The sequence below is a fragment of the Lineus longissimus genome, chromosome 2, assembly GCF_910592395.1.
Source record: "Lineus longissimus chromosome 2, tnLinLong1.2, whole genome shotgun sequence".
Lineage (NCBI taxonomy): Eukaryota > Metazoa > Nemertea > Pilidiophora > Heteronemertea > Lineidae > Lineus > Lineus longissimus.
In genome coordinates, this window is record NC_088309.1 from 3,951,296 (window position 1) to 3,963,333 (window position 12,038).

General features: G+C 41.9%; 1 protein-coding gene across 2 annotated transcripts; it reads left to right on the forward strand.

The window, feature by feature from the left end:
* Window positions 1-390: 390 nt before the first annotated feature.
* Window positions 391-7,294, forward strand: LOC135483543 (THO complex subunit 5 homolog). Of its 2 annotated transcripts, none has more exons than XM_064764513.1 (15): window positions 391-582; window positions 848-1,006; window positions 1,346-1,554; window positions 1,902-1,977; window positions 2,207-2,277; window positions 2,439-2,553; window positions 2,841-2,973; window positions 3,149-3,270; window positions 3,546-3,757; window positions 4,060-4,161; window positions 4,396-4,601; window positions 5,676-5,779; window positions 6,050-6,137; window positions 6,448-6,563; window positions 6,657-7,294. In XM_064764513.1, the coding sequence occupies exons 1-15, from the start codon at window positions 469-471 to the stop codon at window positions 6,909-6,911; spliced, it is 2,082 nt and encodes a 693-aa protein (XP_064620583.1). In that variant the 5' UTR covers window positions 391-468; the 3' UTR covers window positions 6,912-7,294. The 2 variants fall into 2 exon arrangements, with proteins under 2 accessions (XP_064620583.1, XP_064620584.1); XM_064764514.1 differs by having other exon boundaries at window positions 3,549-3,757.
* Window positions 7,295-12,038: the final 4,744 nt, after the last annotated feature.

The following is a 12,038-nucleotide window of genomic DNA, read 5'->3' on the forward strand; positions in this document are numbered from 1 at the left end:
CAGAAAACGATCTTAGTATGCCAACCTGATGCCAGCCCACCAAACTTTGAGGGCCGCTGTCCACACTTTCGTCCACACTGTCACTTTCGTCCACACTTTCGTCCACAGCTTACATACACCTACCCATCCAGTACTTTTGCTGGACGCATACTAAGATCGTTTTCTGGCGATGATTATTCAAAAACTAGGTTTTCAAACTCCACCAAACTTCTAAATCTTGTTTATTGAAAGTGTTTTAGGAGCTTGAAAACATTTTTAACCATATACACCCCATTATTTCGCGTTGGACGCCACTGGTCGCAATTGGACGCAAAATAGGATGACCCGTCTGAAGTGTGCCGAGTTCTTGACCCGGCGTACTGAGGTTTTCCGATTTGCTGACTACTACTGTACTACTATTTGTATAGTACAGCACATTAATATCATCAAATTTCAGCCTTAAAACGTATTGGTCAGAACGCATAAATCATGTCTACTGTATCTGCAACTTCCAAAGACCCTAAAAGACGTCGTACAATAAAAGCTGATGTGGCCAGTAGTGAAACAAAGCGATCCAAAGTTTCCATTCTTGATTCTCATCAGGTGATTTTTTTGACAATCTCTGAATCCAACATTACACATGTCCTGTCTCCATGATAATCTGTGGCCATGCTATTAATAGTATTATCATTGTCAGACTGATCAGTTCAATTCCACCGTGGCTTCCTCTCCACTGTCTGACATCGTGGAAATGGCCCCTTGCACTTGGCAAACCTCTCTCTGACCGACCTTGCTCTGTTCTAATCTTTGATTTGACAGAGTTTGTGCGCATGTAAACTGAATGCTAACATTTGTTTTCTTTCTTCAGGCAAAATCTCGGTCAAGTGCCCATCATTTCCATGCAGAGGAAGAGGAAGCAGCCTCAAGAGATCCCATCAAGGATGTTGATCTATACAAACACACTTGCAAGGAAGTCAGCAAAACATTTGCAGAAATATGCGAGCTCAAGAAAACTGAGGGAAAAGAGGTTAATTTATTTGTTTAAAAATCTTTATCAGCTCTGTTGTTCATTGCGATTCAGTTGCAAATTGTTTTCAAGAATAAGAGTTTCCTTTTTCGGCCCAGGCTGACTTGGAAAATATGCCTGTTCTTTTAGGGCCAGAATAGGTGGTTTTCCTGACCTTTGTAGTCAAATCCTCTAAACGTTTTGATTGCAGACCAGATAGGCCTCAAGCTATATGTTTGAAAGCAGTGATTTGTTGACTCGCAATCACAAGCCAGCCTATCAAGTTCTTTGATCTTTTGGGCATTTGGCAGAATTTGCATGGTGTTTTCCTTCATGAAGAACATCCTTTTGTACATGTAGGATGCTGTCACCAACAAGCGAATCCATGGATCTCTCCAGTTCATAGCCTTGAGGAAACTGAATCGCCTCTCCCACCTGCGCTGCAAGAAAGTACGAGATGCGACTAATGAGGCCAAGCAGAAGATTGATCTGTATCACCTTCAGCTTCAGAACCTTTTGTATGAAGCTATGCATTTGGAGAAGGAGATCACGAAATGTTTAGAATTCAAGTGAGTAAAGAAGTAAAGCTCCTGTAGAATGTTAATGATCTTGTGCTGCATGTTCAATTCCATTGGTTTTGGTGGATATTTTGCCACAACTAGAAACAGAAGTACCTTAGGAACTGGATAGATATGTTATCAGCAGGGGTAATCCCAGGAGCAGAAGTAGCAGGCAATAACTACGTCTGCTGCTACTTGCTCAGTTATGTCACAGACTGAAACATAGTGACCAAAAGGCCCATGTCCAAAAGACATTACCTGTATGTTCAAGAAGGTTTTAGTTGAATTTGAATCAGCATAAATCGATAATTTTCACAATTTGGACAAAACCAGAAATTACAACTTTCTTATTTCAGGTCAAAGGATGAAGAAATTGAGTTGGTAGATGTTGATACTTTTTACAAAGAAGCTCCAAAAGAAATATCAAAGCCAGTAAGTAGCTGCAGTTGGTCAATTTTCAGAAAAGTCGGCTGTCCTAGAGAGTTTTCCCATTTTGCCCAGGGTTTTGTGGTTAGAGTTGACTTGGTTTTCTTTATTCTTCATAAGGGATCCATAACAGTGTTGTGTTTTAGGGGAATTCTGTCATTGGCTGAGCAATACTAGTGTTGGAAATGCACCCTTTCTTGTAATTTTCTAAATTTGCATTTTAAACATCTTTCAGGCGATAACCAAGAAGGATACCCATATTCAGACATTGGCGAGGTTGGATTGGGAGCTAGAACAGAGAAAAAAGTATGTCATTTGCTTCCTACATGTACATGTATTCCAGAGAAATCTGTTGCTGAGTTTTCTTTCCTTGGGGCAGAAAACCTATGCATACCTCTACTTCGCCAGAAAATCGACTGAGTGACTTTCCTGGCTCCCTGACATAAATTTGTTCATTGCATCTTCAGATTGGCTCAGAAGTTGAAGGATACACAAGACAGTAAGGAAGTTATCTCAATAGATATCAAATCAAAGCAAGAATATCTGGAGAGCCTGCAGCCTAAGCTAAATGCTATTCTTGAGGTATAGTACTACTAAGACTACTGTTAGCAGAACGAGTTTTAAAAAAGTGAAGTGAATTTTAGAGTTAATTACTTTAATAGAACAAACATCAATGATATATCACTTAACCCAATACTGGCAATAGAGTCTGACAACTGAAAGCTTATCCAGTTGGCTTCATGGTGTGAGGGTTTCTTAATAGAAATCTACGTCAAGGATCTAGGAGTTTTATATGCTATTAGTTGCATGCTAGACCTTTCCACTTGCGTAAGTAGAAAGTGATGTCATGAATATCCTCTTTCCTTCAGGCAAGTACACCAGTGCAAGATTACCTAGGGCTGCCCTTTGACAAGATCCAAGAACAGCATAAGACAGCTCACTTTCTCCCAGCTCCTCTTTATGTGCTCTATATGCAGAGTTCAGGCTACAAGGAAGCTTGTGGTAGGTTACACCAACTTTCTACATGTTTTATGTGTTCATCAAAATGATTAGACACCTTCTTCCATCTTGAATTACATGTACATTGTACATGTATTAGTAGTTTGCCAGATGGGGATGGGGATATAGGCAATATGTTTCTGAGAAAAGTCATTTATTTCTTTTTGAATGTTTGCAGATAAAAAACTGTCTGTAACAATTGAAGGCAGTTTGAACGATGCCAAGGCTTTTCATGATGCTCCGTCAGATGCTGAAGATGAAAGTGACAGTGATCAAGAGGAGTCGGAGAAAAAAAGGAAGGTAAAAATATGAAAATTATTGGCACCATTGATCTGGTGTCAGCTTGAGATTTGTAGAGCTCATTACTTTTATCTGCCCTTGACACATTGGGACCAGTCTGCCCTGGTTGGACTGAATGATTAAAACTTGAAATGGGAAAGAGTGCTGACATTGAAAGATAGACCTCGACATTTCTTTGTGCACAGTTTAAAGGAGCATACATGCTGACTGTATTTTGTGACTTAATCTATGAAAATGAACCCCTCCACCTTTCATGCCTTGTATCTTATTTTCAGAAGCACAGGCGCCGTACCACAACGACAGACAAAGTATCAGATAAGAAGATGAAGCTTTTGAGGAAACATCCTTTATCCGTGCTGATGAAGTTGGAATTTAAAGATGGCATCGTGCTAAACCTTAGATATTTCTACCTGACCAGCCTGCATATTGTGGCTGTGAAGGCGTGCATGGCTATGGAGAAGAATACTGTTGGATCTGTGGTTGGAGGGTAAGAATCACAGGACTCACTTACGAATGTTTGCTACAAGACAACGCAGTTATATATATTAGGAAGATGAAGAAAATGCTATGCGACTAAGAGAGAATGTTGGGTCCTTCTCTAAAACCAGTTGCACCTTTCCTTGCTTTGAGCCGTTCAGTTGTACTGGTTCTCATTGGTTCTAAGCTACTAGTATCTTGGGTATTTTGCAATTAATCAGGCATTTTCCTCAAGACTTACTCATTGGACCTGGTTTCTTGTTACTTAGATGTTTTAGCTGAATACATTTCATTTGTAACTCTGTTTTTCAGAGACCTACTGCAGCCTGATATACTCCTTGAGTGTCTGTATCCAGGTGACCGAGGGGAAGAGACGCCTAACCCCGCTAATCGTTTCCAAATGAAGAGGATCGGGTGAGTTGGTTTACAAATAGGGAGAACTATTTAAGTACCACAAAGTGATGGCTTCAGTGACCTGTGCAACAACACTGAAGCTGCTTTTCCGAGGACATCATAAAATTCTTGGTTGCAGCTATGCAGTGCTTCCACCTGTGTTCAGGCATTTGTACTGAATAGATGATCTGATGATCAGATCAGAGCCAACGTTGAATTGACAGCATTTCATACATGTTAACATCTTCTCTGCAGCATTGAATCCTTCCAGTCCGAAATTGAGACGGCTGGTCGACCTTACATTTGGGCGCAGTGGCTAGCCGGTCTCCAGTTCTTGTCTAATGTCACAGAGGTAAAGGCACAATCGTCCGTCAGCTCGAGCCGAATGGATGAGATCATAAAACAGTTACGACGGAGAGTGCAAACCAAGATGGTGCTGCAGAAGCATATTTCTGCCATAGGTGGGTGAAACAATAGCATGTCTTGCATTATTTAAGCGAAAGGCACTATGCCAAGAATCCTAATTTCCCAAAACTTCACCACTTCATTGGGGCCTAGTGCAGTTGGCCCTGAATGAATCTTACAACACTACCATCACATTTTCCTTCACTGGGCATTCACCTTTTTGGATTAACCTTTTATTGAAAGACAAAACTCTGTGTTATTGGTTAAGTTATCGATATGGTTTATGCCTGTTTCGCCTATTCCTGTTTCGCCTATTCCTGTTTCGCCTACAAAATTCCTGTTTCGCCTATTCCTGTTTCGCCTATTCCTGTTTCGCCTACTTTCCAGTACCCCTACAATAAATCGACTCTCCCACGGGGAACCTTAGGGATGCATGTCCATTTTATGGGGAAAATGTGAGGGGACAATTGGATGATGTTAACGATGTGATGACAATTTGACTAATCAAATGCCATCAACTTTGTTATGCCATGACCGTTTTGAAAGAGTCACCTTGAAAGCGGGGACAGTCCGGGACTTATTTGACCATAGGACCATAGGACCATACTGACACACAGTAAAAACTAATCGATTAAGTAGAGTAAAGCAGTCGTTTATTTTATGAAAATTGAATTCATGAGTTTTTGATAAAAATACATAATATTGTACATTCTCATAATTATTTGATCAAAATCAGCTGTAAAACCCATGTCATAATATACATGTAGGTACAGCACATATAAAGTCAAACAAGGTGGAAAATACATATCATGATATTATGTCAGACAAGGTAACTGATGGCATCAACATAACTCATTATGTCCCTCTCTCCATTGACGTATTGTTCTTTGAGGCGTAACATGCGTTCGTCAATGCGTACATAATGTGGCTCTCCTCGGGTTTGGTCGGTCAGTAAGGGACGGTTCATATTCCTACGTCTGTGGGGAGGTTAGCAATACATTTGAATAGGCGAAACAGGAATAGGCGAAACAGGAATAGGCGAAACAGGAATAGGCGGAACAGGAATAGGCGAAACAGGAATACACCATCGATATAGCTCACATAATTATGGTCTAGCTGTCTATTTCCAGAGAATGGTACGATATCTGTGTCCAAGCAGTACCAGAAGTTGTTCCCTGTCAAGATCCATTCCAAAGTCACATCGTGGACAAGGGAGACATTCCTTGAATACAAGGTCAGTCATACATTAGAAAAGCTGGATCTCTGTGATACAACACAGCCAATCTCTCTGTTCAGATGAGACCAAAGTGAGAAAGTAGCTGTTAGTAAAAGCCTGTAAATTGGGTCAGTACATGTTCTCTGTAGTCTCGGAGAACAATTACCCAGGAAATTTCTAATAATACACAGATCATGATCCTTACTTGAATATCATCCCCAATCACATATTTTTGTTCATAAAGATGGCATTTTGAAATCAAGTGCCAAGTCTGATTTCTCTTTGCAGATGCTTCCTCAGACCAAGAGTTTGATAGACACTGGTATGGTTGAGGAAAGAGACATGTTCTTCACTGCAATGATCGAAAGAGGATCTGGTAAGTGGTTTCCTAGTTTAATGAAGGGAACCTGGGTGTCTATTCTAGCACAGTTCCCTAGACAAATAATCTCCCAACTGGACAAGTACTGTTGACCTGAAAATTTATCAAGCACGACTTGAAAGAAATCTAATCCCTAGTTCCTGCCCAGAGCCCCAAACAATCGGGACAAAACATTTGCAAATGCTCTAACATTAATAGTACCAAAACTCACCATTAAGATTGCCACGCAGTGAGATCTCGATTTTTTCACACCAGATCTTCGTGCTCTTGGAATGAAGTATTGATTTACGTTTCTCTCATTCTTTAGCCAGGCTGAAGGCTGATATTGTCCTAAGTCCTGACTACCCATACCAGTCTCCGATCTTTGCCTTGTCCCTAGAGTGGCAGTCACAGAGAAACAATACAAATGATGAGAATATTAGGGTAAGTTGCAATCTGTGTCTAGATTTGGTTTCAGTCTTTCTTGGAAGTTGTTGCAAGTGTATACATGTATAATGAATTCCTTCCTTTTTGTAGGCAATGGAGGCCGAGGTAAATCTTCACTACGATGAGCTGATGCCAGGAGGCAAGCCCCATGCAGAGCTACTAACCAACCAGTTGCAGAGACTGTGCATGTGCTTGGACATCTTCCTGGAGTCTGAATCCTCTTACAGCACAACAGCACCGGTTGAGTTCTCAAAGGAGAAGATGATGCCTAGGATTGGACGTGGTCCAGGAAGGGCTAAAGCTTTACGGTTTATCCCTCAGATGGGTTTCTTTGCACAGCGATGAATGATGCGGTTGCAAAATCTGACTTTCCTGGGAATGTTTCTGTGAACTTCAAGACCCCATTTGTCCATGGAAGGGTCTCTTTCTTGGTTACTGACTTCAGTAAAAGGTGGCCAGTGCAGAAATAATGTTAAAAGTGGATACATGGCAGCAGGTTACATGGTGTTGTACTAGGTATCATGAATAAGTCCAGTATGTTGAGATTACTTGAGGGATAAGGATTCTTTGCAGGATTATGAGGAATCAAATTGAAAAGTCCTCTTTATTGACCACTTTGATCTTCAGTGTAAGATAAAAGACAAGCTTGACCATGTTGTGACTATGTCATTGTCCTATTCTATTGAACCAGGCCTTGTACATTGTATTGCATTTATTTTCAATAAGAAATATTAATAAAATGAATACATACAACTGTGTGTCGGGTTATGTATCAAGAAGACAGCTTGTGGTACCACAGTCGCAGCCTAAAAAGATACTGCTGGAATATGGTTATAATCAAGACAAGTCACTCCTAGGCATTCTTTAAAGCTTTTGTGTCTCGTTTCTGGTTGTGACTTTGTTCTGGTAAGTTTGATAAGGGAGGAATATGAATATAGTCCCAACACCAGAGCCTCTCGATGCCAATTGGACCAGAGAGGTTTACCTCCCTGAAGGGACTCGCCAAAGTCCATTCTTGCTAATGAAGAGGAAGTAGACCGTAGATGTCATTCCACCTCGAAATGACCGGAGAGGTATACCTGACGTGAGTCTCACTTACCCAACGCAACCAGTCAGTTCCCCGGACATTCTATCGAAGGACATTTCAAACTACTACATCAGTTAACAACGTAGTGAGTTTTGGACACTTTACAAGACAACAATAATGGTTTTACCATAATACCTGACCCGATCCACAAGAGCTGATGAGCTGTATCAAGGTGCTTCGCTACCTAATCCTGCGTCTTCACCCTGTCATTCGGAAATGGTAACAAATGAGATGTAAGAAACTGTTTGGCCGGCGCCGAATAGAGATAGATGACCACTGATGAGTAATTTATCGGGACTAACCAAACAACCGGATTTGAAGTCCTCTGGGACTTAGCCCCGGGATTCAGGAAGGTACATCAGGCTTCTTCCCCGTATCCTAACCGGTCGTATTGAGATCTTTAACAATATTTTCTCGAAAAACAGATACATGTGGGTTTTTCAACCAGCTTCATTACAAGTCTGAGCCGGTGAAATTGTGATTTGTGTTTGCAAGATCTGGCCGGTTTTGATTGAATTGATAGTCGCACTGCGCATTCTCAGGCTACACGACAATCGGCGGCTCAGACGCAGAACCGAGGTACAGCGCTGGCCACTGTCGTTACAGCAAAACATATACATGTACTTGGTTACAGTATAATAGGGAATCTTTTTGAAGGCCTTGTTAAACCCGATTGGACACTTTGAGTTCTGAGACTGATTATATTGACTGTTGCATATATGGCATCCCGAGATTTCATCTTCCGGTCATCGGTGCAGCAAGAAAGCTCCTTTCCATTTAGTTGTCCTTGCGGAATCAGTTAAATTTGACCCGAATTAGTGAGAAGGTACCGGTACGAGGCAAATTAACCCAAATCAACCAAAGTGACAAGTTTGTTTTATAGTCGCTTAAAACGCCCCAGCGGGGACCCGAACGCCAGTTTGACGTGATGAATTATCTGTTGGCCCCATCTGCTGAGGAATTTGTGTGGCTCGATTTTTCTAATGATGTTTCTCACTTTCGATTGCTCTGGCTTATTACCCCTGCTTGCTTGGCGAGAAGCAACCTTAGTTCAATAATTTCATTGTCTTTACTTGAGCAATGCCGAAATGTCTTCCGTTCTTCCGTTGGTTCAAAGAGGGAGAGAGCCCTGTGGGTCAGGACCGGTCTGCGACGACAGTGCGGTAAGTTGGCACTTTCTTGATTAACCTGTTAAGGACTGATATTTTATGGTACATCTCAACATTTGATGAATTTTCCAGGAAGGCATGGCATTTTCTTCCGATCTGCTGAGATGCACGTTTAATAAAAACATAGCATCCCTTCAACTTGGTCACTTCCATTTCTTTCACATAGCTGCTTTGCTTTCGTTTTCTCTTTGTGGTTTACCGCTTGAGAAATTACAGAGACTTTGCGGGCCAGTTTTCCTAGAGACCAATGAAAGATGACCCTCATGGCCCTCTGGAGCTGTGATGGTGATGATGATTGCATTAGCAAATCACAAGGCGCCGCCGTACTTCGCAGTTTAACGCCCATTAAGATGCCATCTCTCTCCGATTCAATTCCCAACCGTATATTAACTACATAAACATCCAAAAGATAAGTTTGACCATTACTTAGTGATTGAGGTCCAAAAGAGGCTGCATTCAAGGCATTGCTGAACTTTTTGAGGGAAGGACGCAGCCATGCCAGAGTTGTCCAAGGTATGCCACTGACTTTAACAAAAAGACTTGATATCCCGTTGTATAGTTCGGGGTGCGGGGGGGGGGGTGGGGGGGGGGTGGGGGGGCAGTCCTCTTGTTCGCCTGGACTCTGATTATGGTAGGAAGACAGAGTATACTCATGAAGCCCGCCCGAGAACCCTGACGAAGCCATACATGTAACTAAGCACATAATGCATTGCCTTGGTTTTTAGCGAAAACAAACGTGGGACAGTACCACTCCTCTACCGAATTCCTGGCACGCCAATCTAATGATTAGTACCTTGCCACCTTTCAGAAATGTTTGAACTTCCCATGAAAGCTGCCATTCAGTCTCAGAATGTGATTTCTGTCAGAAAATGCAATTTAGCGAACCTTGTTGCGGGTGATAATAGACAGTGGCTGTAATTTTTTTTTGTAGAGTTTTTGGTAGTCGTTAGTGGAACTGGGCCGAAGGGACCAGTTACCTATATACGCTATTCCACACTGACTAAAATGCACTTTCTTTTGTCCCTTATTACTTGAATGGCACACTTTACAATTTCTCCATTTTACAGTACCTTGCTGATGCAAATTCAGTTGGTGTTTGGCAATGTTTACGTAGGATCCTTGTGAATTTTAATGATTATTAGACTACAGAGGTGACTATTAGGTTGCACAGAGCATCTTCAACTCAAACTAATCAACACCTAAATGATAAATATGCGAAATGAAACCAAGCAATTACGAGTGTAGTAATTTTACTAGGTAGGAAAATTGCCGGCAATCACCGCCTTAAAGACCATAAAGATGTGCATGTAATTATTAAGTTAGCCAGGGCGGCCGTGTCAAGAGACTGTTTATTTGAGGCGCATCTCCGTGTGCGAGAACATTGAAGACCGACAAGAGACCACGGAGCCCCATCTGTCTTTTCCTTAATCATCCCTCCCAATCACGCCAACCAGCAACCCGCAACAACTCCGCGTTTTCTCCCGTAGTAAATTTTAACCGACGACTGATTTGAGCGGCCCGAGTGCCGTTAAGATATTTGCATCCTTTTTCGTAGTCTTGGCATGCTCGCCGCGTACCTAAACTATACTCTGCGGGCTTCTAATTGCGCTAACTCTAAGGGGCGCGTGGCTTTTTTTAATCACCAGGATGAATCACTGGTCTGCAGAGACCCCGGGAGCAGTGACAAGTGGGAAAAAGATGGTTGTTCCTGGATGGTGCGCGCAGCAGTTAATCCGCCAACGAAACAACGAAAAGATACCAATGTTTATCGAATTCTGCCCATGGACATTAATAACAACCACTTGTGGATGGGAATAGTGTCCTTTTCTCCACCCCCGTCACGCAGATGAATGGCGGGAATCCCCCTGGGCCGCACCTCGCAGTCAATTAAACACTATCTTCCTTATTCCATCCTTTTCATAAATGCAATTCAAGTAAAAAAATTCTTGAATTGGGACGTGCCAGGGCCGGTCCTTTGAACGCCGCTTCCGACCCTTCCGCACCAAGTGAGCCGCATCGAACGTCAGTCACCGCGACAGGTCTGCGTTGCCCCTCTCGTGGCCCGCAAGGTTCTTAACTCGCGTCTACAAGACAAATATGATGCAAATTATTCATTCACAATCCTTTATCAAATTACATGTAATTAATAAAATCTAATCTTAAAGCTGCCATTACGCGGTTCTCACGCAGCCAATGATATGATACCGAAGGCATTCGTATCAATGGCTGCGGATTTATTATGCATGATGGAGTCACTCATCATATTCAGTTGTCATATTAATATATGACGCATGCGCAAGATCCTTCATTTGGCCAGACGTCAGCAATCTTTCTGTTGCTTTTGTTTTCGTTCATGAAAAGAAAGTTGGGCCCAGTTGTTGTCACTGTAGAGACAAACGTTCTGCTCGAATAAATATCATTTACGAATTACAATAGTAGCGATGGGACTGATGATAACGTCAACGTTACGGTTAACGCCAATCTATAGGTACCGGGCCCTGAATTGCAATCCGTGATGCTTTGACTCGTAAACATTGAAGTAAATTTAACAAAAAAGCATACTATTAACTTTAATACTGTGTTTCTGCATAAAGTCATTTTGAAGAAGATGGTTCAATTGTAATCAGCAATTTATTGCTTTTTTCATTGCATTCTGCGCCGGATGCCATTCACCACGACTAATATTCATTAACAGTCCCCTTGTGGTTACGTATTGTCCACACAGTAGGGTAAGGCAATCCATGAGTCTCTACGCGGGAGGCTTTTCAACACTTTTTACATGAGCTTCCGGTCAAGTTGGCCAATCAGATCGATGCCATCACGGGGAATATTTTTTGGTCAAATCTCCAGTAAATCTTTTTTTGGGGAGGCAAAATTGGTATTTCTACGGGCCAAAACTAGTTAAACCGTACCACTTCCGGTTGCAGCCTCTTTCTGGCCACGATCAATGTCACATGGGACAGATTGATTATTCTCGTTAGCTGTCAGTCACTAATCATTGCAAGTCTCAGAAGGAGTTTATTTCAGTCACGCTTTATCTAATCTGGCGCTACTATTGCCGCTAACAGCTCTACTCCATCATTGGAAGACATACATGATTGCTCATTCTCACTCTATTAGCGCGCGCTAATTGTTTTAAACTTGACACATCTTCCTGAGGCAAATGTTCTCGGAACACGTAAACATTAGGGTGATGTTTTTCAAATGAAAAAAAAG

Bases quoted from the DNA above. Each gene is read 5' to 3' on its own strand.
- LOC135483543 (XM_064764513.1), top strand. From the start codon at position 469: ATGTCTACTGTATCTGCAACTTCCAAAGACCCTAAAAGACGTCGTACA. The intron at 1,978-2,206 runs GTAAGTAGCTGC...AACATCTTTCAG, and splicing joins CAAAAGAAATATCAAAGCCA to GCGATAACCAAGAAGGATAC. The intron at 2,974-3,148 runs GTAGGTTACACC...GAATGTTTGCAG, and splicing joins AGGCTACAAGGAAGCTTGTG to ATAAAAAACTGTCTGTAACA.